This window comes from Aspergillus viridinutans (genome assembly GCF_018404265.1).
Source record: "Aspergillus viridinutans IFM 47045 DNA, scaffold_7, whole genome shotgun sequence".
Lineage (NCBI taxonomy): Eukaryota > Fungi > Ascomycota > Eurotiomycetes > Eurotiales > Aspergillaceae > Aspergillus > Aspergillus viridinutans.
The window spans coordinates 195,365-218,951 of record NW_025091223.1 but is presented as its reverse complement, the minus strand read 5'-3'; the positions used below and the strand labels follow the sequence as shown (position 1 = coordinate 218,951).

The following is a 23,587-nucleotide window of genomic DNA, read 5'->3' as shown; positions in this document are numbered from 1 at the left end:
TCGGCGTTCGTCAAAGAACGAATAGCAGGCCGCGAACGAATCTGGACTGGGGCTTGAAATGAACCCTCGGATCTGGTCATCTCAGCATTGGAAGACGCCGTAGAGAGGTAGTGTCTCCATCAAAGGGGCGGGATGGCCACCTCGCAGCTAGTCATAAGCCACCATTAAATTTCGCCAGCATGACAGAGGAAGAGAAACTGATGGAAAGGGAGCAACGCTTGACTCGTTCGGGCAAGTCAAACTCAGAGGGCGAAGAGGCCTGAAAACGAAGTGTGGTTGGTCTATTCATGTGCGACTGGGTCCCGCAGACTCGCAGTTGCATGGGCCCAAGAAGCCCCAAAAAGGAAGAAAGGCAAAATGACCTAAGGAAAAGGTCTAAAATGGCGGCGGCGTTTGCCAAGGTAATAATGATGACTATGTTTCGCTGGTGGGCAATCAAGTGGCACATACCTAACTCTGTCCACCACTACCTAGGTACTACTGTCGTCGGTCTTACAGGTGGCAGACCGCCCTGTCGAGACTTTGCCGCGATCGGCCTCAGACCCAAGGCTTTGTCAATATTACCTTAGTATTTCTTGCCAGTCACGCAATTATTATCTATGGTAATTATGCTCAGATTATCTGACTTTGACTGGCTGAAGTCATATTCAGTTTGAGTGGCCAATCAGATTTGCACTATTCGGTCGCCTCAATAACTTCGTGACCATTCGGAACCATCGGGGAGACTGCTGAAGTCAACATTTGTATCCTTTTGACTTCGCTAGTACGGGCTATCTGCGGATTACCTCTGTACGTATTATTGGGGAAATTCTGTCAGGCAGGGCAAGAAAAATCGAAAATCTAGACTAGATAGCAGCCGTTACAGACTGGTCATTGGAGTTGCCACAAGAGTGGCCTGTCACCTGTGGCACTGAAACTCGCCGTAATCTCTCCTTGAAGTTGTTGAAGCACCACTTCGGTCTTTAACCCACTACCATGTTTGTTAATTATGATAATTTAGCGAATAATCTTACCCTTGAAGTCGTAAATAATTTTTGCTCAGAGATAGTGATGCCCATCATGTTTTCTAGACACGGTGCCACTGTCGAAATATCCACATCCAGCACTATTTGCTCCATACGGTATCTAGAGTTGGACTTGGGCAGCCAGCCACCTAGCAAATAGCAATATTCGGAGGGAGTGGTCTGTCACTTGTTCTCACTCATAGTCTCACTCATAGTTCAGCAGTAACTGCATTCAGGGACTAGACGTCCCAGCTCCCAAGTACCTACGGAGTATGTTTGGATGTATGGCTGCAGACGACCACCTTACACTATGGTGGTCAAGTTCAACCAACTACTATTCCCGGTGTGGATCTCACATTTGAACTGTGCGCAACTCACAATTTCCCCGTAGCAGATAGATAGATACATATGAAGAACAAGATGACATTATCTTCAACCAGTCTAGCAAGAGAAAAGGCTTGTCCTCTGCGAATATTAGTTTGCGTCATGTTTCGTCCGAACTAGACATTTATTTTTACCTTCGATCCAGCCGTATCTCAGTCATGGTAGCCCAGTGCCCATTACCAGAGGGGAAACGATGTTCATCGGAGATTTTTCCTATTGTGACTGCAGCTCCTTGTAAATGTGCACAGAGTGCCCCGTGGATTGTCATATCCAAGTCATTTATCACCTTGCATCCTTTCTGGGTCACCAGGTGGGCAGTAGGATGTATGCAAGGACTTCGATGAGTATGGTACTCGGTTATCATCTAAGGTACCTCATATGTATCTATGTATCTCGCCAGGGACAACTTTACAGCCCTTTCACAGGATAGGTGGTGGCTGATTTTCTAGTGTCCACCCTACTACCTCTCTAGGCTCCTTACATTATTTTCGTTTTACTCATCCTGGCGGCTCGAGGACTTCATCAGCACCACACTTTCTCCATTGAACAGATGATTGATCACTCGCGTTTTCGTCTCGCTTGAGTAACTTTGATTCCATCCAACGCATTGGTGCTTGTGCAAGCTCAGAACATGCCGGTGTAGAGTAGCTAGACGAAACCCCAGCTGTGAGGGAGACTCGCGCCTCGCTTTTTCTCGTCCATGTGCCATCCTCGTGCAAGGATCAGTGGAAAGATGTCTCAAGTTGAACGATTTGAGGCAGCATACATGAGTCTTCTGTCTGCGAAACCGTCTGACCCAGTCGCAGGATGGGATGTCCGAAGTATGAGCCTTTGAATCATCACGACGATCTCGATCTACACTCTTACGAATATCGACGGCATCAGTAACCCGTGTATCACGCACTGAAACCGAGGTTCATCCTTGAGGAGACACTTATCGGATCTTATTAGTGATAATTAACAGCCATAAATGCATAACGATGGCATGGTCCGTGACTAAAAGAGATCGCACAACACAAGGATTTCCCCAGCAATTTTCGTTTACTACAAAGTAAAAAACCTGGAACGATGATGTCCTTGGTAGCTCAAGCAACGGTTATTTAAGGTCTATAAGAGCAATACTCCAATATTCCTCACTCACTATCAACAACACGCGTAAATGACAAGCCAACAACTTGTGGCATATTGACCTTATTGTCACGACAATGATTCTGTCCTGCAATGGGTCATGAAATCACCATTCATTATTCACCAACCAGGATGATAGATACGTAGTCAGGAAGGCATACGAGTCCTGTTTCACATCTGGATCATGGAAATGGAACTGACTGAGCACTTGACCCAAACATAGCACCACGACTTGTCCAGAGTCCAGACCTCGACACTCACTCTCTTTTTGCTCCCTGTTTCCGCACTGGAATACTGTAGCCTACACCAGTACATTTACAAATCCAACCGTTCTCATCGCGACTGCTAATTCGATCATATCCCGCTGGCATTATCTTCGACATCTCCCAATATGTCCTAAACGATGGATGTAATCAACCGCGGCCCCAAACCAACACTGCCACTTGGGAAGTGGGCCACAGACAAGGCTCTCCGTTGATTTCGAACAGATTTCAACAGCCATGGACTGGGCAACGATGCCGGTGTCGCTGACGTCTGCATTCCATGGGATCGCGGAAAACCGGCTGCACCTATGTTTACCTGACTTGACAAAAGGGAACCTGTCCATGCCTTGTCTGGGTCTCATTGGAGCTTGTGAGACTACCTTGCTTCTGGGATCTTTGTTGACGGTGTTGAGCGATACGCAGTGTATTCGAGTATTTCAGAGCGCCTAGTCCTTGCTGGCACGCACTTGGTACAGCAACTATGCCTGCTGAACACGGCGACTCCGTGACCAATGATGCTGCTAGTTGAATTCAACGCCAGGTACTTTGGTCATCTTCGTGAGGCAATCTAAGTTCAGTACCTTTGTCATGATTCCCGAGTTATATGTATGCACCGGGAGTAAGAAGATTGCCGAGCAAGGAAGACAATGAAAGACGCAACCTTACATCTGGGCAAAGTGGCCTCTCAAGTCATCCTTAATCCTGTCAATGGGTGCGAAAGACCAGAGCCGTCTTACCCTGCCCAGCGACACAGCGGTGAGTATTCTGTCTACGGTAGAATCAATAGCCCAAGTCAACATGTTGCCCTATCGCCCTCCAATGCCACACTATCATTTTCTTTAGCAATACGGTTATTCTCAAATGGAATGGCTGATCCGTTTTCAAAGGTCTGAAGCACAGCCGACAGACACATTTCTAATCGAACCGAAGGAGGCTCAGTTGCTATATGCGACCAAGCATCATGCTTCTTAGCCACAGAAGCAGATGGTGTATCTGGCCCCCTATGTCAAGGTTGATGTTCTTGTGATGCAGAACGGACAAGCCTTATATTATTGCTGGCTAGTCAGAGCATATACCAGGCGATATCTCGCACTTGCACAGTGTTCCTCAACACCTTGTTCCAGATACACCTATCCTAGTCAATGATCAGTACAGCGAGATATACTGGCTATACATAGACATTCCCCGGCAACAAGCTGGTCAGGTACCTATGAAGGGCAATGGACTATCGATACACAAAAGCGTGGTTACATGTCACTGTATCGGATCGAGGACGAGAGAAACAGTGGATGAGACTATGGTGTCCGTCTGCTTTCGTACACGAGGAAGCAGTAAACAATCTTCCACAGACTGGCCGATTATCTGCATTCACTGACTGTAGTTGTCCTCGGTAAGCTGCAGGACAACTGTGTTACGTGTCGGTTGGGATAGCAATCGTTCCATAGCTGCCTAGCTAGGTGCTTTCGGGGGTGTTTGTGCTGGCCCTATTTGAAGCTTTTGTTCGCTAGAACCAGTAGACAATAAAATCCAACCACAGCTAGAAGCCTTTGATGAATAAGTACGAAATAATAAGAGAATTTCTCCAATATCATGTGTGTTATCAGAAGGATATTTTGTAGTAGTCATCCTCAGTGATGCCCGGCCCGACATTTCTCCGCATCCGCATCCCGAAGATCTTTGTCCCGTAATATCAGCTCAACGCAGAAGCGGAAAATCACAATCATCAGTCTCCCACAGATACAATGCGTCCCAGTCTTCAGATGCTGCCGCTGAGGTGGCAACAGATTCTGTCAAAACCAGCTGCGTCGGCAGCATCGCCCCTATCATTCCTCCTACCACAATTCCAGCAACAGAGCCGCAATGCACACATTTTAGCGTCGTTGTCCGATACCCCGGCAGCGTACAATAAGAGGATTAGAAGAGGTCGTGGTCCGGCGTCCGGTAAGGGTAAGACGTCTGGACGTGGTCACAAGGGTCAAAAGCAGCATGGGAAGGTCCCCGCGGGATTCAATGGTGGTCAGACGCCGGAGATTGTGGTGCACGGTGAGCGTGGGTTCAACAACGTGTATGTCCCAGTCTTGTCAGTGCAGAGAAAGGATGATGGAGATTTCCTAACATTCGGCAACGCAGTCTCGCCCTCGACCTCGCACCCGCCAACCTCGACCGCATCCAGGAATGGATTGACCAAGGCCGCATCGACCCAACTCGCCCCATCACCATTCGCGAACTGGCCAAATCCCGCTGCATCCACCAGACCAAGGACGGCGTGAAGCTCCTCGGCCGCGGCGCATCAGCTGAAGGCAACGTCCTCAAACAACCCATCCACATCGTCGTCTCGCGCGCCTCCGCCAGCGCCATCGCTGCCGTCGAGGCCGCCGGCGGCTCCGTGACAACAAGATTCTACACCCGCTCCGCCATAGCCCGCATCATGAAGCGTGAGACGCACCCGTTCATCTCGACCGCGTGGTCGCCCGAAAGCGCCAGCGACGCCCTCCTTAAGGCCGCCGGCCTCGAGGCGCAGGACCTCACCGAGTCAAATATCTTGCGCGAAATGGGCTACAAGTACCGTCTCCCTGACCCGACTAAGCGTCGCGATATCGAGTATTACCGTGACCCGGCCCACCGGGGGTATCTAAGCCATCTGCTCAAACCCTCCGAGGGACCCAGTTTGTTCTTCCGCTCGCCGGCGGAGCGCAAATCGTCTGCTGGCGTCAAGAAGGAGAAGGTGCTACCGGAGAACAGACTCTGGTAGTGACGAAACAAAATCTACCGTGTCTAGCTCCATGTTTTTGACTTATGTTCCTGGTGTAACTAGCCTGTCTTCTTCGTTTACAGTCTGTCTTGTTGGCTTCCGATTTTCCTGTGGGAATACGTGTATAAATACTTTGCCTGAATGGAATATTAAACCTTGGTCGTGTAGCTCTCATTTCTTCCAATCGCCGTCTGTTTTCGCTAACCAAGTCAAAACAGCAGGCATGGTACTTAGCCCAATATCAGGCCAGATCAATCTACGAGGGCCGAAGACCGAGAAAGCTGGTGGGTTATTGTCAACAGAGCAATCCCCCCTGCGATCACCTCTAAAGTGGTTTGGTAATTCGGATATTAGCCGTGTAGGTCACTGGAAATCGAATCACGGATATAGATGAAGGCGAGAGTTGAATTAAGTCAGCCGGCTATGAGCAGGAGAGCCATTTGAAGAGATATGTACATCATGCAAAAGCCATTGAGTGAAGAACGCATAGAGAACCAGCCAGGAATAACGCCATGCTCGCTAACGCGGGGTGACTTTTCCTTAAATTCAATAAACCATCCATCTTGCGGAAGTGCCCGAGTATACCATAGATGAGTCGAGAACGAATCCAGAAAAACAGAAAACATGGGACATCAGTCCCTCCATATATAAGGTCGTAACAAACAAAACCCGTTGAGAAAAACAAAGGGTATCACAGATGATCAACAATTCCGAAACACCAGCCCTCGCGCTGTCATTAGAGGGCGCCAGTGATGACCATCAAAATAAAAGCACACATAAATCATAAATTTCATCTCAGTCTTGAGCACTCAAGAGGTGTAAAGAATATCATAGAATGCCGGCAATTCTGCCGTCAAAGAAGCACTCAAAGCTTCCAGATTGAGTCGCTGCTACCGTCCTGTGTATTTTCGGAAAAGCCATCCAACCAACGTGATGACAATACATCACGAATAGTCCAGCGCCTTCTGGCGTCCATATCTAGGCAACCCTGGATTAGCTCAAGCGCAGCTTCTCTGTCCTTTACAACTTGCGGGTCGCTGGTGTCACCCACGACGGCCTGTCGGTTCCAGGTTCCGTTGAGAATGTTCGATTGTATACGAGGGGTGAAGGAATCCTGGAAAGGACGTGATCCAACGATGACAGAGTAGACAATGACACCGAATGCCCAGATGTCCACTGAAGGATCAATCACGCCATTGTCTGAGAGGAGCAACTCGGGGGAGGCGTATTCCAAGCTTCCCGCAACACTAGTGCTCGACCCGGCCGGGCCGATGTTCCTCGGCGGTGGACGGTCTGCGGCATCGTCGTAAGGGCCTGGGGAGTCTCCTTCATTGTCCATGTTTAGCCATTCAGCCATGCCAAAATCGCAGAGGACAAGAGTACACGACTGTGTACCGTCCTGGGACTTGTGAGGGTCTAGTAGACAGTTCTCGAGCTTGATATCTCTGTGCACAACGCGGGCGTCCTCATGCAGATATCGCAGGGCGCATGCTAGCTGGTAGGTATACTTTTTGGCAAGCTTGATATCCAAGCCTTGACGATTCTGGCGAACAAGGTCAAAGAGGGTACCCCCAATAGCCAGCTTCGTGAAGCAGAAAGTGGCATAGTCTGTCTCGTACACCGCATCCAGTGTCAAAATATTCGGGTGATTGAGGTATCGCCAGACTCTGACCTCGTGATCAAACTCAGCTTGAACCATGTCATTTTCCTTCTCGCTCTTCCCAGAGACCTGCTTGCGGACGATTTTTACAGCGAGGCGTCGGGTTTCACCACTCTCTTCAACTTTATATGCTTCCTTTACAGTGCTGAAACCGCCAAAGCCAATCTGTTTCCCAAGCACATACTCAGTACCAACCATTTGACCCTCGTCATCGGGCTGCGGAGTGGGCTCTTCTCCGCCATTCCACATGGACAGAAACGTGCTGGCTGGGGACTTGCCGCTCGACAGAGTAGACCGACGAGAGCTCTGACGCGTAGAGCCTCGAAGTCCCCTTGGTTTGCTACAGAATGGCGTTATGACACCTGTGGACCAAGAACTGCGGTCATCAAGCGAAGCGAACGTTTGTATTGGTGACGCCACGTAGACGGGCGATAAGAGGTCCCTGGAACTTTCCGGCGGAGTTCGAACCTCATCGTTGATAGGAGATACAGTTGAAACAGAAGTCAAGGATGTTGGACGGTCAAGTTCAGCGCTCATAGGAATCTCTTCCTCTGGACTAGTCGGAAAACTTCCGCGATATCCAGTAGGGAAGATACGCTGGTTACGATATCTTCTGGGACTAGCATTGTAGTCGATCTGCTTCACATCGTGCTCCTCATCGTCTTCTTGGGACAAAGCATTCCTTAAGCCTGAAGTTCTTGATTGATACTTGAAGAGACCTCGATCTCTCGGATCTCCCTTGGCAAGTGGCTCTTCGAGAGGCTGCTGTTGGCCAGAATCTAGAGTGACATTAGGGTCAAAGCTGATGGAGGGGCGTCGATTCTGGATGTAGCTCTCAAGCGGGGAGGCTGAAACCTCTTCTGGCTTATGAGGATAGCTAACATCGTGCGTGTGACGATCATCGTGACGAGGTACCGAGATTGGAGGAGTCGCTGAATGAAGACCACTCAGTATACTGTTGTCTTGATCAGTACCGCAACCGCGCGCGCCAGAATCGTGAAAGATGTTGGTACGGTCGCCCTCGATGCCACTGCCATCATCCGTCGCTCCCCGGCCACCTTCAGGCCGCTGCCACTGATGTCGCTGAAAGGAAGTTTCGATCTTCAAGCCTGCCAATCCGTTCCTTTCTTTATGAGCCATGCCCTCAAAGAGGACAACTCCGTAATAAGTGGAAAAGCTAAAATGGTGATGAGGTTGCTGAATTTCGCGATGATACGATGAGGCGACTACATGGGAGGGTCGACGGAGGTCCGTTGTCTTTCAACTCTGTCGATTATTGGGGGCAACCATAAAAACGGGTCGTACGATTCAAACAGAAGGGGTTCCACTTGCAGATGAAGGAGAGTCAGTGAAAGAGGAGTATAACTAGAGGATGAGTCACCTGTCCACAGAGATTTGGATGAAAAGATTGTTGAAGCGTCGAATCTGAGATGAAGGTGATGGGCAAGGATGGGTGTATCGGGTGATGACGGGACGATTGTTGCGAAGGCTCGGAAAGTGAGCAGTGAGCGTGGCAGATCGACACTAATTTGTTCACCGTCCAATGAACGGTGCTTTATCATCATGCAGACCCCATTATGTCACCTGATAAGTGGGCCCGGTCCTACGATTCTTTGCCCTAGGGTCAAACAAGCACGTGCTAACCCTATCGTAGTTAGAGCATTCTGGCTGAAGTGCCTGGCTCAGGCACTTAGGCCAATCCTAATAAGCGCGCGCAAGGGGCGCTTGTTTTGGACCTTTCGGACGTTGTCTTGATAGTCCGGGGAACACGTTGGGCTACCCGGTCATTGACACGGCCACGGGCGTTGCATATCTCTTCTTTTCTTCCTAGTTTGGCCTGTACTTGTCAAGAATCGCTCTGGAAGTATTTCTTTCGTCTTGCGGGCCATATTGCCATTATTTGACCGTCTATCCTTGATACCTTCGGCCGACGCTCTCTGCGGAATTGACCAAGCTGGCGCTGTCACTTTGATTAACTTCAGACTCTTTGACACTTATCCTTGCGTCTTTAATTGACAAGAGTCTCCTTCAATTCGACCATTTTATTCCTGTTCTGTTTTGTTTTTTTCAATTCTAATTCTTTCTTTTTCTTTTTTGTTTTACCTCCACAACAATCGTTATTGGGTTGAATCTTGTTTTGCACTCTCTTGCGACATCGATGACGCCTGATTGCTCAGTCTCTCCTCGGTCTTCAATTTTCGAGCTCTCAATACAATCTCCTCGCTTTTCTAGGGACCAAATATCCGAGAAAAATCGAAGATGACAAGACCTCGAATCGTCCGAGCTGGTATGTGCCGAAACAATCACTCCGCACTGGCAAAGTCCCAGAGCTGTGCCGTTGAGATTCTGACTCGCTCGCGGTAGACACGCTCGATCTTCAAGATCACCATGCTCCCTCGGCTAAAGATCATTCGAAGCATTCCTTCAATTCAGGCAGCGGCCTTGCACCGCATCAGGAACATACCCTTCGCCATGCGGATCAAGACGCAAGAAATGAGATGATACACGGCCCCAATTTGGACGCGAGCCACCTGAATGCTGACCACTACCATGATGGCATGGATATTCGTGACGATATGGACGTTGCGGATGCAAGATTAGGCCATGGTTCAGAAGAAGGCGACCTCGCAGACGAAGAAAGTGACGATCTGTTGGATGATGATTTGATGGACAAAATCTCAAGTTCGCCGTCAATTGACGATGGTAAGCACCGGACCTTGAAACTTTGATATTCGCGGGATGGTTCGTTGCGCTGCACTTCTTGTTGCCGTGCAATGTCCACATGGCCCTCATACTTCTCGAAATTTCCAGATGCACATGGCTTACATCGAGTAGAAGATATTGATTTCGAATTCGTCTACGCTCTTCACAATTTTGTCGCCACGGTTGATGGACAAGCCAACGCAGCAAAAGGAGATACAATGGTCCTTCTCGACGATAGCAACAGCTACTGGTGGCTCGTTCGAATCGTCAAGGATGGCAGCATCGGTAAAATTTCTCCCTCGCCCTCCCCAAAACCGTTCCCTGACAGTTTATAGGGTATCTGCCGGCTGAGCATATAGAAACACCCACAGAAAGACTTGCAAGGCTGAACAAGCATCGAAATGTTGATGTAGGTGATATCCGCTGAGTACTAGGACTCTCTAACAGCAGCAGTTGTCAGCGACGATGCTGGGTGACAATTCAGAGAAATCCAAAAATCCGTTAAAGAAAGCAATGCGCCGCAGGAATGCAAAAAACGTCACCTTCACCGCTCCGACCTACATTGAAGCGTCCGATATTGATTGGTCGACCGAGGATGAAATCGACGACGGGGACTCTCTTATCGACGGCGGAGAGATCATACGCGATGGCGATGATCTGCAGGATGATCACAATGATGATATCGTCGTCGAGCCTCTCAGACCGAAGTCAAATCGCGACAAGGTCAGTGATGAGTCGGAAAACATGGAAGAAACTCAGGAGTCTGGCTCTACGAGCCCCGAGAAGCAACGCTCCAGCCAGGAGTTGTTTGAGACAGCAAGTAAGCAAATTCTGCCGCGTTTTGCTGGACCGGACCTAAACCTTGCTGATCGACATTAGGTGAACCTACTATCAGCAGATCTCGGAATGGTACCGTGAGGAACACGGATTCGTTCTTCAAAGACGACACTGTTGAGACTAAGAAGATATCTCTGACGCCGAATTTGCTTCGTGACGAAGTGAGCAGTGGCGGGCTCTCGAGCGAGACAAAGGAGGTGTGTATACATCCGTCAATTCAGGGAGAAGATCGCGCGCGTAAATGGTGCTAACTGTGCTGGAATTGTCTCAAGGGCCGCGGAAGCTTTGACAACATTGACAAAGCATTGGGTGCAAACGACAAAGGCAGGGATGACAAGAAGAGAAAGGACAAGAAGCCAGGGATGCTGAGTGGGCTATTCAAGCGGAAGGATAAAAGAAGCAAATCTACTGAAGATGAATCTGAGGAGCCAGAAAAGGTCTCAGGCGAATTATCCCGAACATCGCCCATACCTAAGACGTCCTCTGAGTCAGTGTCGTCCCCCGAGTCACGGCCAGCGAAAGGGAACCCGGCACAAAAGCAGACAACTAAGTCCCAGAAGCAGACTCTCCCTGCAACCTCGCCCGCCAAGCAAGCGGTTCAGCATGACAATGCGCCTGTTGCCGTCGAAAGTGGTGAAAAGGCGCTTACAAAGGCAAAACAAAAGGCTGATACAATCCGACAAGTGGTTTCTGAGGACGACGACATTCTTCCTCAGCCCACACGTTCAATGGCTTCTGAGGACGCGGAAAACGGTGTACTGTCTCCTGTTGACACGATAGATTCCTCCGCAAAGCGGGATCCTGAGGAGGTAATTGCAAGGGATGCTACGATCGATCGCGTTGAGTTCCAACATGAAGAAAGACAAAGTCCTTACGATCGGATGGTTGCACTCCACCCCTCTGTGACATCTCAGCCGCATAGATCTCCGCAGAAACAGGAGAACTCATATCATGACCGAGGACCAGAGTCGCCTGCGAGTGTGTCACCAGTCGAGGCCACAAAGGATTATTCTGTCTCCCCAATCTCGCCACCGATTTCCCCGGTCGAAAACGCCAGCGAGAGCAAGGGCATTGATACAGTCGCCTCTCCAACGGAACGACTTTCTGCGGAAACCCCGACTTGGAGCGACGCTAGTCTGCGGTCGTACTTGGACGACGAGAACGACATCCGCGATTTGTACATTATTGTGCACGATAGTTCGAACATCCCTCCGGCTGGTCCTGAGCATCCAATCACGGGCAGCCTTTTCAAGGAGGAAAGCAGGAGATTGAAGGAAATGAGCAGCCAGTTGGACATGATGCTAGCTGACTGGGTCGGTCGGCGCTTGCGAAATGCAACTGCCACAAAGACAGTAGGCGTTACAGCGTTGTGACTGCTCTGTTGATCTAATAGTTGTAGGTCATGCAAATCTCGTTCGAACTTTTATCGGGGTTCTTCTGATGGCCAGATGCTTGATTGTGCTGGGCGCATTACATGAGCTATACTTCCCACTGGCTCGTTTCTATTCTAGCCGGTTTTAAACCGGGTCATTATACATTTTGCCTTTTTGCTTTTTCCCCCCTCTCTCATAGTCTCATTAGCCTTTTCTCTTATTCGACTCAAAGGGCGCTGGTGTGAATTCCTTTCCAGAGACCGCGAAAGCCCCTTGTCGCCAGCTTGTTTGTTTCATTCCTTGTTCCCCTCGTTGAAGAAGTGAGTTTATCACAAGCTATTTTGGGCTTGCTGGGATCTCGTCCTTCTTTCTCTACTGTCACTTTTCTTTTCCTCGCTTTACCTCTATTGGGATACCCCGAGGCATATATGGGCTTGTTCGACTCTTGCATGCTTCCTCTGCTCTACAGCCATGTTAGCATCTCTTATCATAACTCTTACCTCTTACAAATGAAGACAAAGATATCCTGCAGATCACTCTGTGGCACACGCTCTAGGCTCCTGATTATGAATATGGTAGATTGTAAACAAAGCCTTGCTGTCTCGCTACCAGTGTACGGCTTCGCTTATTCTTGATAGCGGTATCTTTAATCTTCTAGACTGTGTCACTTTGACACCCTTATTAAGCACATAACTCGAGGGTCTCCTTGAGTTATGTGGAATACCCCTAGTACCGTGACTGGATGATGTCGCGCGGGAAGGTCATCTGGTGCCGACGCAGTCATACAGCTTACACCTCAGCCGCACGGGACAGCCGATCCTTGATTGATCGAATCTTTCGTTATAAAGCATTGCCTGACATCATTCAGCCTGTTTCTTCTTAAATTGCAATTTCTCCTACTCTGAACGAATCCATTTGCCTCTCGCAAGTCTTCAGCTCTCGAAGATGTCGGACCCATATCGCCAGTACCCGCCCTATAACGCTGCAGCTCCAGGTCCGCACCCTAGCGGCGGGGCATACTATGCGCCCCAGGACGCCCCGCATGATTATGGTTCTCAGCAACCATATGGGCAGCCTGGCCAGCTTCAACAGTATACAGGTGCCTACAATTCCCAGTATGATTTGAGCCAGCAAGCGCAACAGTATCAGCAGCCGCCGCAGAGGGATTTTCTGAGCCCGTCTGATGCGCTAGGGTACCAGCATGCGCCCGGAAACCACGAAGCTAGAGGTCGCCAGGGCAGCAACGCTGAGTATTAGTATGCCACCTTCCTCGCAATTTGATTCTATCTTCGACTAATGCCTTACAGCAACCAGCATATCGACGAACATAGAGATGTTTCCCGATCACGGCGCAGCCGATCCCGCGCGTCCAGTAGCACGATGAAGGTCAGGTCCGAATCGCGGTCTAGGTCTAGATCTGGTTCATCTGGGAAGGACCGAGACCTTGCGGGAACGTTGCTGGGGGGTGCGTCTGGATACTACCTGGGACATAAACAAAATCATGGTATCCTTGGTGCCTTGGGTGGTGCGCTATTAGGAAATTTTGTGGGGGATCGAATCAAGGAACACAGTGAGCATGGCGAGGATCATCATAAGCGCCATCGCCATCGTCACCATCATCATGATCATGATCATGAGCATCACAGTCATCACAGTCATCACAGTCATAGCCACCATGGCCATCGGCATCATCGGAGCCGCTCGAGACATAGTGCACACAGTGGCGATTCCTGATGCTTGCGTTCCCTGTGGGGAGTGGTAACCCTGGCATGAGGTGATGCACATGATTTTGAATTGTTCTTCCTCGTTTGTTGTACTACTTTTCATCATGCCCTTGCTTGTGGTTTCAGTTCGCTCATGTTTGTCTTTGCAGTAGCAGATGGATTATTTATTTTGCTCCTAAAGATTAGCTATGCAGTGATGCCCCGCATGTTCGTAGCGCGCTCTGTGCTTAATGAATGGCCGCTTGATATGCCTGGCAGACTATGGGTAACTGCAAATTTTGCCTTGATCGCTGCAGGCTCCAAATAGGAAGTGACAAAACAACGTCAGAGTCTAAGAGTCTTTCACATCTTGAGTAGATCCTTCAGTCCACTCTACGCTGGAGCATTCTTGAGAAAATATAGAGTATTGGTGTTGACATGGATCATTTGGTACGCACAATAATGGGAGCGCTACTGATCACCTGACCTTGATGTCATGAACTAGGTAGAACTTGATAAGGGTCGGTACCGATGAAAACGGAAAACCAGATTCTTATCAAAGGAGGAATGATGATGATTGTGATGTAACCAAGGTAGTATCGAGGGACGGCACGTGACCACTTATCTTACGAACAGATGTTAGTCAGTGATCCCGTCCTAGTCCGAATGCGGGGGCGGTTTGAAATGAAGCAGCCAATGGTATCAGCAGGATACGCCGATACAGATCAGGAGTTATCTATCTGCTGAAGGGTCGTTTATCAACTTGTGGAGCGTGATTCATTTGTGTCTGACTGTCTGTATCAATGCAAGTGGTCGATCTCTCTCTCAGCTGAGCCCACAATGGATGACTCGTGACCCATACTCGAGGGGGCAGTGTGACTCCCCCAAACGGATGGACAGACAACACAGCCCTGAGTCCTTGTACTCTTTCACTCCTTCAATCAACGATATCCTTTTCTATCAACCTTGAATCTTTTCTTTGTGTCAAGAATACCCCAAGGATAAGAACATACTATATGACTCTCCGTTGTTCATGTTGTTGAAAGACATCTTTCTCGCTCCGCTTTGCTCTTTCCCGTGTACTTCCCCAGAATCTGCCCACATTCATTTGGGAATCAGCAGGCAGCCTGAGCCAGCAAGAGGGTAATTGTGAGGTTGAATAGAGTCATTCAGTATGCCTCCTCCGTTATTATACAATGTCTTGCCAGCCGCTCTTCCAGCACACTGTGAGCCCTCGTCACCATTCCTAGCTGCCGTTTCGTCTCACTTGCATATGTGCCTTCCCACGCCTCTTGCGCTCTTATCTTCGATTCTCGGAACGCTCAGCATCATATCCTGGCTTTTTGCACAGCTTCCCCAAATATACAAGAACTACCAGTTGCAGTCAACGTCCGGCCTGTCCCTGTTCTTTCTCGTCGAATGGTGCCTTGGTGATGCGGGTAACCTTGTGGGTGCTCTGTTTACCCGTCAGGCAACCTGGCAAGTCATCATAGCCGCCTACTACGTCTTGGTGGACGTCACCCTAGTGTTTCAGTTCTTTTGGTATACACACTATAAAGGCCCAAGGGTCGCGTACCGTGACCACTCTCACTCTCACCATGGCGACGACACCGGAGCGTTCCTCGAGGGAGTGCCGCTATCAGAAGAGGATTCGATCACTGATATCCCACCACAAAAGCCTGCAACGGAAGTCTCAGCCACAAAGGATGAGGAGCTCCTCAAGAAATCGGCGCCCATTGCGATAGACAGCCAACCGCTACTATACATTAACGAGAAGTTGAGCTCGTCTCGTCGCACGATCACCAGATCAGCCAGTGGTCCCAGCCTGCCCCTCGCCTCCACGCGCACTCTGCTTCTGGCATCGGTGCTCTGCGCCGTTGTAGCCAACGCGCAGCCCACCGGCCACAACCTTCCGCCCGCGGCTTCACAACAGAACACCCTTGAACTGATCGGCCGAATCTCCTCCTGGATCTCAACGGTCCTCTACCTCGGCTCGCGTCCCCCTCAACTCATCAAGAACTACCGCCGCAAAAGCACCGCAGGGCTTTCCCCCTTACTCTTCATGGCCGCCTTCTGCGGGAACCTCTTCTACTCCGCCTCGCTCGCAACCAACCCCAACGCATGGTACGACTTCCCCCCGTGGGGTGGTCGCGGATGGGCAGGCGCAGACGGCAACAATCGCCTGGAATGGGTTGGCCTCTCCATCCCGTTCTTCTTCGGCGCCTTTGGCGTCCTCTTTCTCGACGGCTGCATGGGCCTGCAGTTCCTCATGTACGGCGCCCACGACGAAGAACAGATTGTTCGCATCATGTACCCAGAAAGAAGGAGTAGGTGGACCCGCGTTCGGGGCTGGATGAGGGGCTGGATCCCCTCCGTTTCCCCTCAGCGCGAATTCCACGACACCTCTGTGCAGGAAGGCCAGGCGCTCCTGCGCGGAGAACGAGAGAGATACGGCACTGTTTAGATCTTTGCGGCTCCTTCTGCTTCATGTTTCACCGATATCTTATTCCCTTTTTCCATACGACACAGCGTGCATGCTTCAACGCCTTGATGACCAGGAGTACACCTCCATTATTTCCTTGTGTTTTGCATTTTCTCGCCTCTTCTTGTCTTTGGCGTTGCATTTTGGGAATGGGGTTTTTTTTTTTTTTTTTTTTTTTCCCGGACGTACACGAATAGATGGATCATCGTCATGACTGGCCGTTTCTGACGGCATGATGCATGTGCATACATTTTGTTCCACTTTTGGTATTTTGCGATGGCGTCTCCTCATCATCACCTACTATTCAACCTAAGCGACGGTCTTCCTTTTTGCTTAGATATTCCCTGTGCTATCAACACGTCACTGCGGTCTAGTCATGTTTATACATCATGCTATGCATTACACTATGTTATGATATAGGGTCTTTAGACTATTCATCGAGGGGAATAGATCCTGACTTTTTCTAATGACGCTGTCTAGGGATGCTGGCTGGCAGAACAGGCTTTTCAATCGTGGATATATCCTTATTGTGTAAAAAATAATATATTAACAGTCATCTAAGTATGAACATTTAGGTACACTTCCGCCCAAGAAATCTCTCTTAGCAAGTCCACTTTCATCAACCCGATCAAGGTTCAAGCCCTGGGCCGTAATATCATGCACAATTAAGAGCCGGCCCCAATTCGGACCCTCCAGCACTTGGTGGGAAGACCGGAAATATGGTATGTGGTCTAAAAAGTCGAACAATGAAAGGATAGACGTGAGAAAATAATGATTAAAAGCAAGCGGCCGGGTTCTCCATGTCGTCCATCAGTGGAACGGACGAGATACTCGCCGAAGAAGGTAGAAGTTGCTTGGTCATTGTAGGTTCCGCAAAGGCGTATTCGTTCATTGTTCAGATACTCGTGACTTTGTTTTCAAACTAGACACTCCTCATCGACAGAGCAAAAGATCAACAGACGGTTGAAGCGAACCGTCTAGTGTTACAGGGCAAGAAGTGCTGAAAAACCTTGCGACGCGGCATGACCAGCATCACCGAATCTGGCTTATTATCGGTGGCTCATCCCACGCACGGCTCGACAATAGCGCATGATCAAGCGACATGCTTGTATCTCGGGTGGGAAAGAAAGCCAGGACGGGCACAATTTGCCCTTGAACTTCGTGACTCGTCATGCAGGCAGTTAGTACAGTGGCGATTGGACGTCTTGTACACCCCGTCTGATGACATCCTCAATACGCCAACGAGGAGGCACAATCTTCGGCGACCGCTTGCGCCGCAATTCTATCTCCTTCTCAGGAGGATGGCCCATAGCTTCATCGGCGGGTAGAGCGCCTCCGGCAATTCCGGTAGAAAACTTCAGTTGCAGGACATTGCCAATCTCGTCGCAGGCAGTCAGGACGCGGTCAAGGTCTTCCTTGGTGTGCGCGGCAGAAACGCAGAAACGAGCCCGAGAGGATACCAGAGGAGTGGCGGGGTATCCGACAACGACGACGGAGATCTTTCTTCTAAGCATCTCGTGGGAGAAGGCGGGCATCTTGGCAGGGTTGAAAAGAAGGACAGGAATAATTGGCGAATCGTCGTGACCGTACACTATAAAGCCAAGACGCTTCAACCCGAGGCGAAGATATCGAGAGTTGAAGGCCAAACGCTGCAACCGCTCTTCACCCTGGCCCGGAACAATCTCACCGTTGATGATGCGGAGCGCGGAAGAGATCTGTGCCAGAATAGCAGGAGCTGGCGCCTCGCCGTAGAAAATACCGGAATTGGTCGCACGGAGTTTGTCAATCATCGCTTTTTCAGCCGCAATGTAGCCCCCATTGGCGCCAAATGACTTGGTAAGGGTCCCCATCAGAATGTCTACCTCGCTCGTGTCGATGCTGAAATAGTCACAAACACCCCGCCCCTTGGGACCTATGGCTCCAATTGAGTGCGCCTCATCTACAAAGAGATGGAACTTATAGCGACGCTTCAGCGCAATGAGACCTGGAAGATTGCACATGGATCCTTCCATGGAGTACAGTCCTTCAACAACGACCAGGATTTTCTTCCATGGGCGATGAGTACGTGGCTGGCCCTGAGAGATAGCTTCACGCAGCTTTGCCTCCAGGTCCTTCATGTCGTTGTGCTTGAACATGCCAATGGACGCACCCGATAGACGGGCGCCAAAGCGGATTGATGCGTGATTCAATTCATCGGAGATAATCAGGCAGCCTTTGCTCACCAAGGCCGGAAAGATATTTGCATTTGTACCAAACCCCATCGAGAAGACCATCGAGGCCTCCTTGCCCACAAAGCTGGCAACAAGACTCTCAACTTCGGCATGAAGATCTTGCGTTCCCACCTCAGCGCGAGTGCTAGGAGCACTAATCCCGTACTTCCTCAGAGTATCCTCGACGTGATCAGCGCAGGGACCTTCAGACTGGGCGAATCCGAGGTAGTTGTATGAGCTCAGGTTCAAGGTATCCGTAGTGGTTCCGGTGAGATAGAAGTGTTTGTTGTGGTCATCGGTGGCCCTGTCGATCAAGGTGATATATCTTCCAGGGACACCGGTCACGGGGCGCTCGAAACAGTCATTAATACGCAGCTTGAGACGGCGCACGTAAAAATTGTCGAAATCACTGTTGAGAGCACCGTATCCATTACGAGGTTTCAGGTGCCGATAATTCTCCTCGCGGAAGCGCTTCCCGAAGAAATCGCGAACGTGTCCGAAAGCAATCAAAATCAAGTAACTGATATAGGTAGTGAGAAGATAATAATAGGGCGGTTCGTCCATCACCGGCTCGGGGAAGACACCACCAGGGTGTCTACTCGAGTAGCGGTGGCTTGGATGGCCAATGGGGCCAAATTGGGCATGCTGCTTGGCCTGGCGACGGGCCTCTTCGGGTGACGGAGGCTGGAAAAGTGTGGTCGGAGGTTCGTCCATGTTCGGATTGCCCGCAGTGGCTGTCGATAAAGAAATGGTCGGTAGGGACAGTGATGCCGAACTGATCGGCGGAGCGACGGGACTGGGTTGGAAACTCCCACTAGCTGCCTGGAGAGCGGACTGTGCGGATTGAGATTCGGGTTTGGACTTAGGGGATGTTGAGAAGAGCTGGGTAAAGCGATTCGGTTTGGACGTAGAGGCTTTGATGGCGATACCGCCCTTTCCCGAAGTAGACGAAAAGGTGGGTGGGTTGGAAGTGTCGTTGGCGAAAGAAGGGGAAGTAGCAGATCGGCGAGGCATCGCAGGAAAGGACTAGACAGAATTGAAGACCGAAAGTCGTTCAGGAGTCGTCGTAATGGGAACAGGGAAAGAAAAGTTGTAGAAGCGGCAGTTCTCAGATAGTGATTGTGGCAGGAGATACGGAGTACCTGTGAGGCAACAACGCTGGTTCTTTAGATATAATATGATGCGCGTATATCCCTCCCGCACTGAGAGATTTTGTGAGAGCAGACGTTGGGGAAACAACGCCAATGCAATGTAAACCTAAGTCAACCACAACAGATCAATTTGAGTTCGATTTATTTTTTATCCAGGTTTCAATGTTTCAAAAGATGTAGATGAGCAATCGTTGATGGCTTGATGGAAATTCGGCGGGGTGAAAGGGGCATCGATGCAGGAATTAAGGGTGACCACGGACGAACAACGTACCACCAAGTAAGATCACTCGAGTCAGAAATCCAAGCCGAAGAACCCGGATGGATCTCACTGCGTCTCACACGTGGAGGGCTCGGAGCCCTGATGCAGATGAAGAGTAATTCGTACTGTACTCCAATCCAGGAGATCAGAGAGGAATACAGAAAATGCCTCAGAAGAACATTGTCAAGCTCATCAAGGTTGAGACGAGCGTTAGAATCCAAGAGTACTAGAAAAAATGGTCGCAAAAAAAAATGAAGGAAAAGGGTTTTTTTGCTTATGAACTTACCTAGCACTTAACCGTACCTTACCAGAGAGAGCAGAAAAGTGTTCCACGGATTACCAGAGTGGTACTCTGCTTACCATATGCAGGGGGAATTGCCTGCAGAGTTAGCCTGCTCGTCTTCCACATAGAGTGTAATATTACCGTATGTTACAGGTCCACCCCCTGGACTAGTGCACACTAGATACCATACAATAACTGTGCAGGACTATCGATGTACCATGCAGTTTGACCCTGATCTTCATTCATGGTGTCGAGGTCTTGAGGAAAGGGGCAATGCAAGGAAACTGGCATGATCTTGAAATCACACTCGAACAACTTCTGTTTCGTGGTCTGATTCATGATTGTTTATGGAGGATATTACCTCAAACTACTAAATTTAGTCCTTCAAAGAGTGCTTCAAAGATAATGTGTCCAGACTCCAGACTCTAGCTAAAGCATTATTAAAGTATCTGCCTTAGGCACGAGCTAACCTCTGCTTAAAGGTGCATGGTGCCTGATACTGGCTTTTATTAAGCATGTTGAAGCTACCTTAGTGCCTTGTCATAGATTTACCTTAAGCTGTGATAAGCTGTGATTAAATAGTAGCTATCACTAGCTATCAGATGTGTGTTTTTATGCCCTAATTATTGTGAACTATCCACATCTACCACTATTAAACACTCCTACACTATAGTAGCACAAAAGCCATGGCCCGCGGACAGGAGCAACATTGGGGCGGAAGACTTTCCCCTTACCCGCTCCCCATCCGATCCTTTCCGCCCCCGCGATTCCCCAATCACTGGCTCAACGTGTCGAATGGTGTGTGATCGTATAATTTTGAGATGACAGCCTTAGATCTTCATTCGCTTTTCAAGAGTTGATTCGGTGATTCCATTTGATTGCGTTGTCGGTTGTCATCCCTGGTAGTCTTCCCCTAGACAGTCGTACCCGACGGAAACGGAAGGCCGCCACGCTATAAGATCTTCCTGACTCAGACAGGACTCGCTGTAATCTTTCTTTTTCTTTCTCTTGTCTATACATCACTGGAGGTCTGAAAATTATTCTCGTCTATCAGCAAGCCAGCAAGCATGACGATCAACGGATCTGCCAAGCCTCGTGAGGTGTCCGCGGAAGCGAAAGAACTATGGCGGCACTCAGATCCGCACAGTACCCAGATATATGATTTCATGCAGAGCTTGAATCAAAAGTACCAACTTTCTCTTCAGAACTACAATGACCTCTGGCAGTGGAGTATATCTAAGCCTTCCGAGTTCTGGGAGGAGATATGGCACTATACCAATATCAAAGCCCACAAACCGTATGAGCGGGTGAGTAGCTCTACTCCAAAGTATCTTGACGGGCCTCGGTTCCATATTCGAGGTATTGTATCCGTCGTCAAAGAACAGAGATACTGACCTTGGCCAGGTCATGTCTTCCGAGAAAGTACTCTTTCCCAGGCCTCACTTCTTTGAGGGAAGCAAACTAAACTTTGCGGAAAACCTGCTGTACCCGGCAACCTCACCAGCCGAAGATACCACTGCAGTGATTTCTGCCACAGAATCTGATAGAGAATTTGTTTCCTGGAAAGAGCTGCGGGAGCGCGTTCGCAAGTGTGCCAATTCCCTCAAGGAGGCAGGCTTGCAGGCGGGTGATCGTGTGGCAGGCTTCCTCGGCAACCATGTTAACACGGTTGTTGCAATGCTGGCGACGACATCAATAGGTGCCTTCTGGACCGCCGTGTCGCCCGATACAGGAGTCCACGCGGTTCTGGAGCGCCTGAGACAGATCGAGCCGAAGATTTTGTTTGCCGATAACGCCTCGTTATATAACGGCAAAGTGCATAGTGCCTATGAAAAGATCCGTCAGATTGTCTCTGAGCTGCCAGAGCTTCAGCTGCTGGTAGTCTTCAAGACCGTCAAGTCGCATCAATTCAACGTCGATGAAGTAAAGCCCACCCAAGGAAAAGCGTGTACATATGAGACATTCTTGGCTTCTGTCTCAAATGTATCAGCCGCCCTTGAATTTGCGAGCCTTGAGCCTGACCACCCTGTTTACATACTTTACTCGTCTGGGACCACTGGTGCGCCCAAGCCCATTGTCCATGGAGCGCTGGGAACGTTGCTGCAGCACAAGAAGGAGCACGTGCTCCATTGCGACATTCATCCAGGAGACCGCTTGTTCTACTTCACGACCACGACATGGATGATGTGGCATTGGTTGGTGTCTGGTCTTGCCAGCGGTGCCACCATCGTCCTCTACGACGGTTCTCCTTTTCGACCCTTGGACCCAGAAGGAGGGAACGGGGAGATGGCCATGCCGCGTCTGATCGATGAGTTGAGAATTACACATTTTGGGACATCTGCAAAATACCTTTCCATCTTGGAGCAGGCCTCACTGAAACCGACGCAGCACCCTCACCGCCCAGTGACTTTGCAAACGCTGAAGGCTATTTTCAGCACTGGGTCTCCTCTGGCGCCGTCTACATTTGAATATGTGTACTCCTCCGTACATCCTGACATTATGCTGGGTTCGATCACCGGCGGTACCGACATCCTTTCACTGTTCTGTTCGTGCTGCCCCATTTTACCTGTTTACAAAGGCGAAATTCAATGCCGCTGTCTCGGAATGGCGGTGTCGGCATACGACTACTCTGGAACCGATATCAGCGGCGCGAATGAACCCGGTGACCTCGTGTGTACAAAACCATTTCCCGCCCAACCCGTGATGTTCTGGCCACAGGGGCCAGTTGGCGCGGAAAAATACCGCAAGAGCTATTTTGACGTCTTCGGCCCATGCATTTGGCATCATGGCGACTTTGTCCGGATCAACCCACACACTGGAGGAGTGAACATGCTTGGCCGAAGCGATGGCGTCCTGAAGCCGGCAGGTGTCCGCTTCGGAAGCGCAGAAATCTACAACATCCTCCTGAAACACTTTGCTGAGGAAATCGAAGATTCTTTGTGCGTAGGACGCAGACGAGAGGGCATCGATACTGACGAGACTGTCGTACTATTTGTGAAGCTTGCCTCGCATGGCAAGACGCCCACAACTATGCCTGCGGACCTTGCGACGCAGATTCAAGCCACTATCCGCAAAGAGCTCAGTCCTCGCCATGTCCCGGGCATAGTGGATGTCTGTCCTGAAATTCCAGTGACGTCGAACGGCAAAAAAGTCGAAAATGCGGTGAAGCAGATCCTTTGCGGACTGAATATCAAAATTGGAGCAAGTGTTGCGAATGCAGGTTGCCTGGACTGGTATAGGAATTGGGCTGCTGAGCATCCATAGACAGAGCCTGCTCGAAGAACCGTGATAGATACAGGGCACGAAAAGATAATAGAATAGACAATAGAGACAGTAATGCAGGCTCAAACCCCAATTCTAAATTCCAGCTATCGTCTCCTCAAGATCGAAATCAA

The 23,587-nt window shown here is 49.8% G+C and overlaps 7 protein-coding genes across 7 annotated transcripts; 5 read left to right on the top strand and 2 right to left on the bottom strand.

Annotated features, from left to right (window-relative positions):
• Nucleotides 1-4,521: 4,521 nt before the first annotated feature.
• Nucleotides 4,522-5,531, top strand: Aspvir_008551 (mitochondrial 54S ribosomal protein uL15m; the record flags this gene model as incomplete). The annotated part of the gene is made up of 2 exons (XM_043271719.1): nucleotides 4,522-4,844; nucleotides 4,910-5,531. The coding sequence occupies 2 exons, from the start codon at nucleotides 4,522-4,524 to the stop codon at nucleotides 5,529-5,531; spliced, it is 945 nt and encodes a 314-aa protein (XP_043127654.1).
• Nucleotides 5,532-6,396: 865 nt separating this feature from the next.
• Aspvir_008550 (serine/threonine-protein kinase) lies at nucleotides 6,397-8,331 on the bottom strand (the record flags this gene model as incomplete). The annotated part of the gene is made up of 1 exon (XM_043271718.1): nucleotides 6,397-8,331. The coding sequence occupies one exon, from the start codon at nucleotides 8,329-8,331 to the stop codon at nucleotides 6,397-6,399; it is 1,935 nt and encodes a 644-aa protein (XP_043127653.1).
• Nucleotides 8,332-9,450: 1,119 nt separating this feature from the next.
• Nucleotides 9,451-12,104, top strand: Aspvir_008549 (SH3 domain-containing protein; the record flags this gene model as incomplete). Its single annotated transcript, XM_043271717.1, has 7 exons — nucleotides 9,451-9,478; nucleotides 9,556-9,894; nucleotides 10,027-10,179; nucleotides 10,230-10,303; nucleotides 10,348-10,714; nucleotides 10,774-10,928; nucleotides 11,004-12,104. The coding sequence occupies 7 exons, from the start codon at nucleotides 9,451-9,453 to the stop codon at nucleotides 12,102-12,104; spliced, it is 2,217 nt and encodes a 738-aa protein (XP_043127652.1).
• Nucleotides 12,105-13,049: 945 nt separating this feature from the next.
• Nucleotides 13,050-13,361, top strand: Aspvir_008548 (uncharacterized protein; the record flags this gene model as incomplete). The annotated part of the gene is made up of 1 exon (XM_043271716.1): nucleotides 13,050-13,361. The coding sequence occupies one exon, from the start codon at nucleotides 13,050-13,052 to the stop codon at nucleotides 13,359-13,361; it is 312 nt and encodes a 103-aa protein (XP_043127651.1).
• Nucleotides 13,362-14,981: 1,620 nt separating this feature from the next.
• Aspvir_008547 (PQ-loop repeat-containing protein) lies at nucleotides 14,982-16,271 on the top strand (the record flags this gene model as incomplete). The annotated part of the gene is made up of 1 exon (XM_043271715.1): nucleotides 14,982-16,271. The coding sequence occupies one exon, from the start codon at nucleotides 14,982-14,984 to the stop codon at nucleotides 16,269-16,271; it is 1,290 nt and encodes a 429-aa protein (XP_043127650.1).
• A 1,199-nt stretch (nucleotides 16,272-17,470) lies between these two features.
• Nucleotides 17,471-19,513, bottom strand: lcb2 (putative serine palmitoyltransferase 2; the record flags this gene model as incomplete). The annotated part of the gene is made up of 1 exon (XM_043271714.1): nucleotides 17,471-19,513. The coding sequence occupies one exon, from the start codon at nucleotides 19,511-19,513 to the stop codon at nucleotides 17,471-17,473; it is 2,043 nt and encodes a 680-aa protein (XP_043127649.1).
• A 1,746-nt stretch (nucleotides 19,514-21,259) lies between these two features.
• Aspvir_008545 (acetoacetate--CoA ligase family protein) lies at nucleotides 21,260-23,456 on the top strand (the record flags this gene model as incomplete). Its single annotated transcript, XM_043271713.1, has 2 exons — nucleotides 21,260-21,499; nucleotides 21,597-23,456. 2 exons carry the CDS (start codon nucleotides 21,260-21,262, stop codon nucleotides 23,454-23,456), a joined length of 2,100 nt encoding a protein of 699 aa, XP_043127648.1.
• Nucleotides 23,457-23,587: the final 131 nt, after the last annotated feature.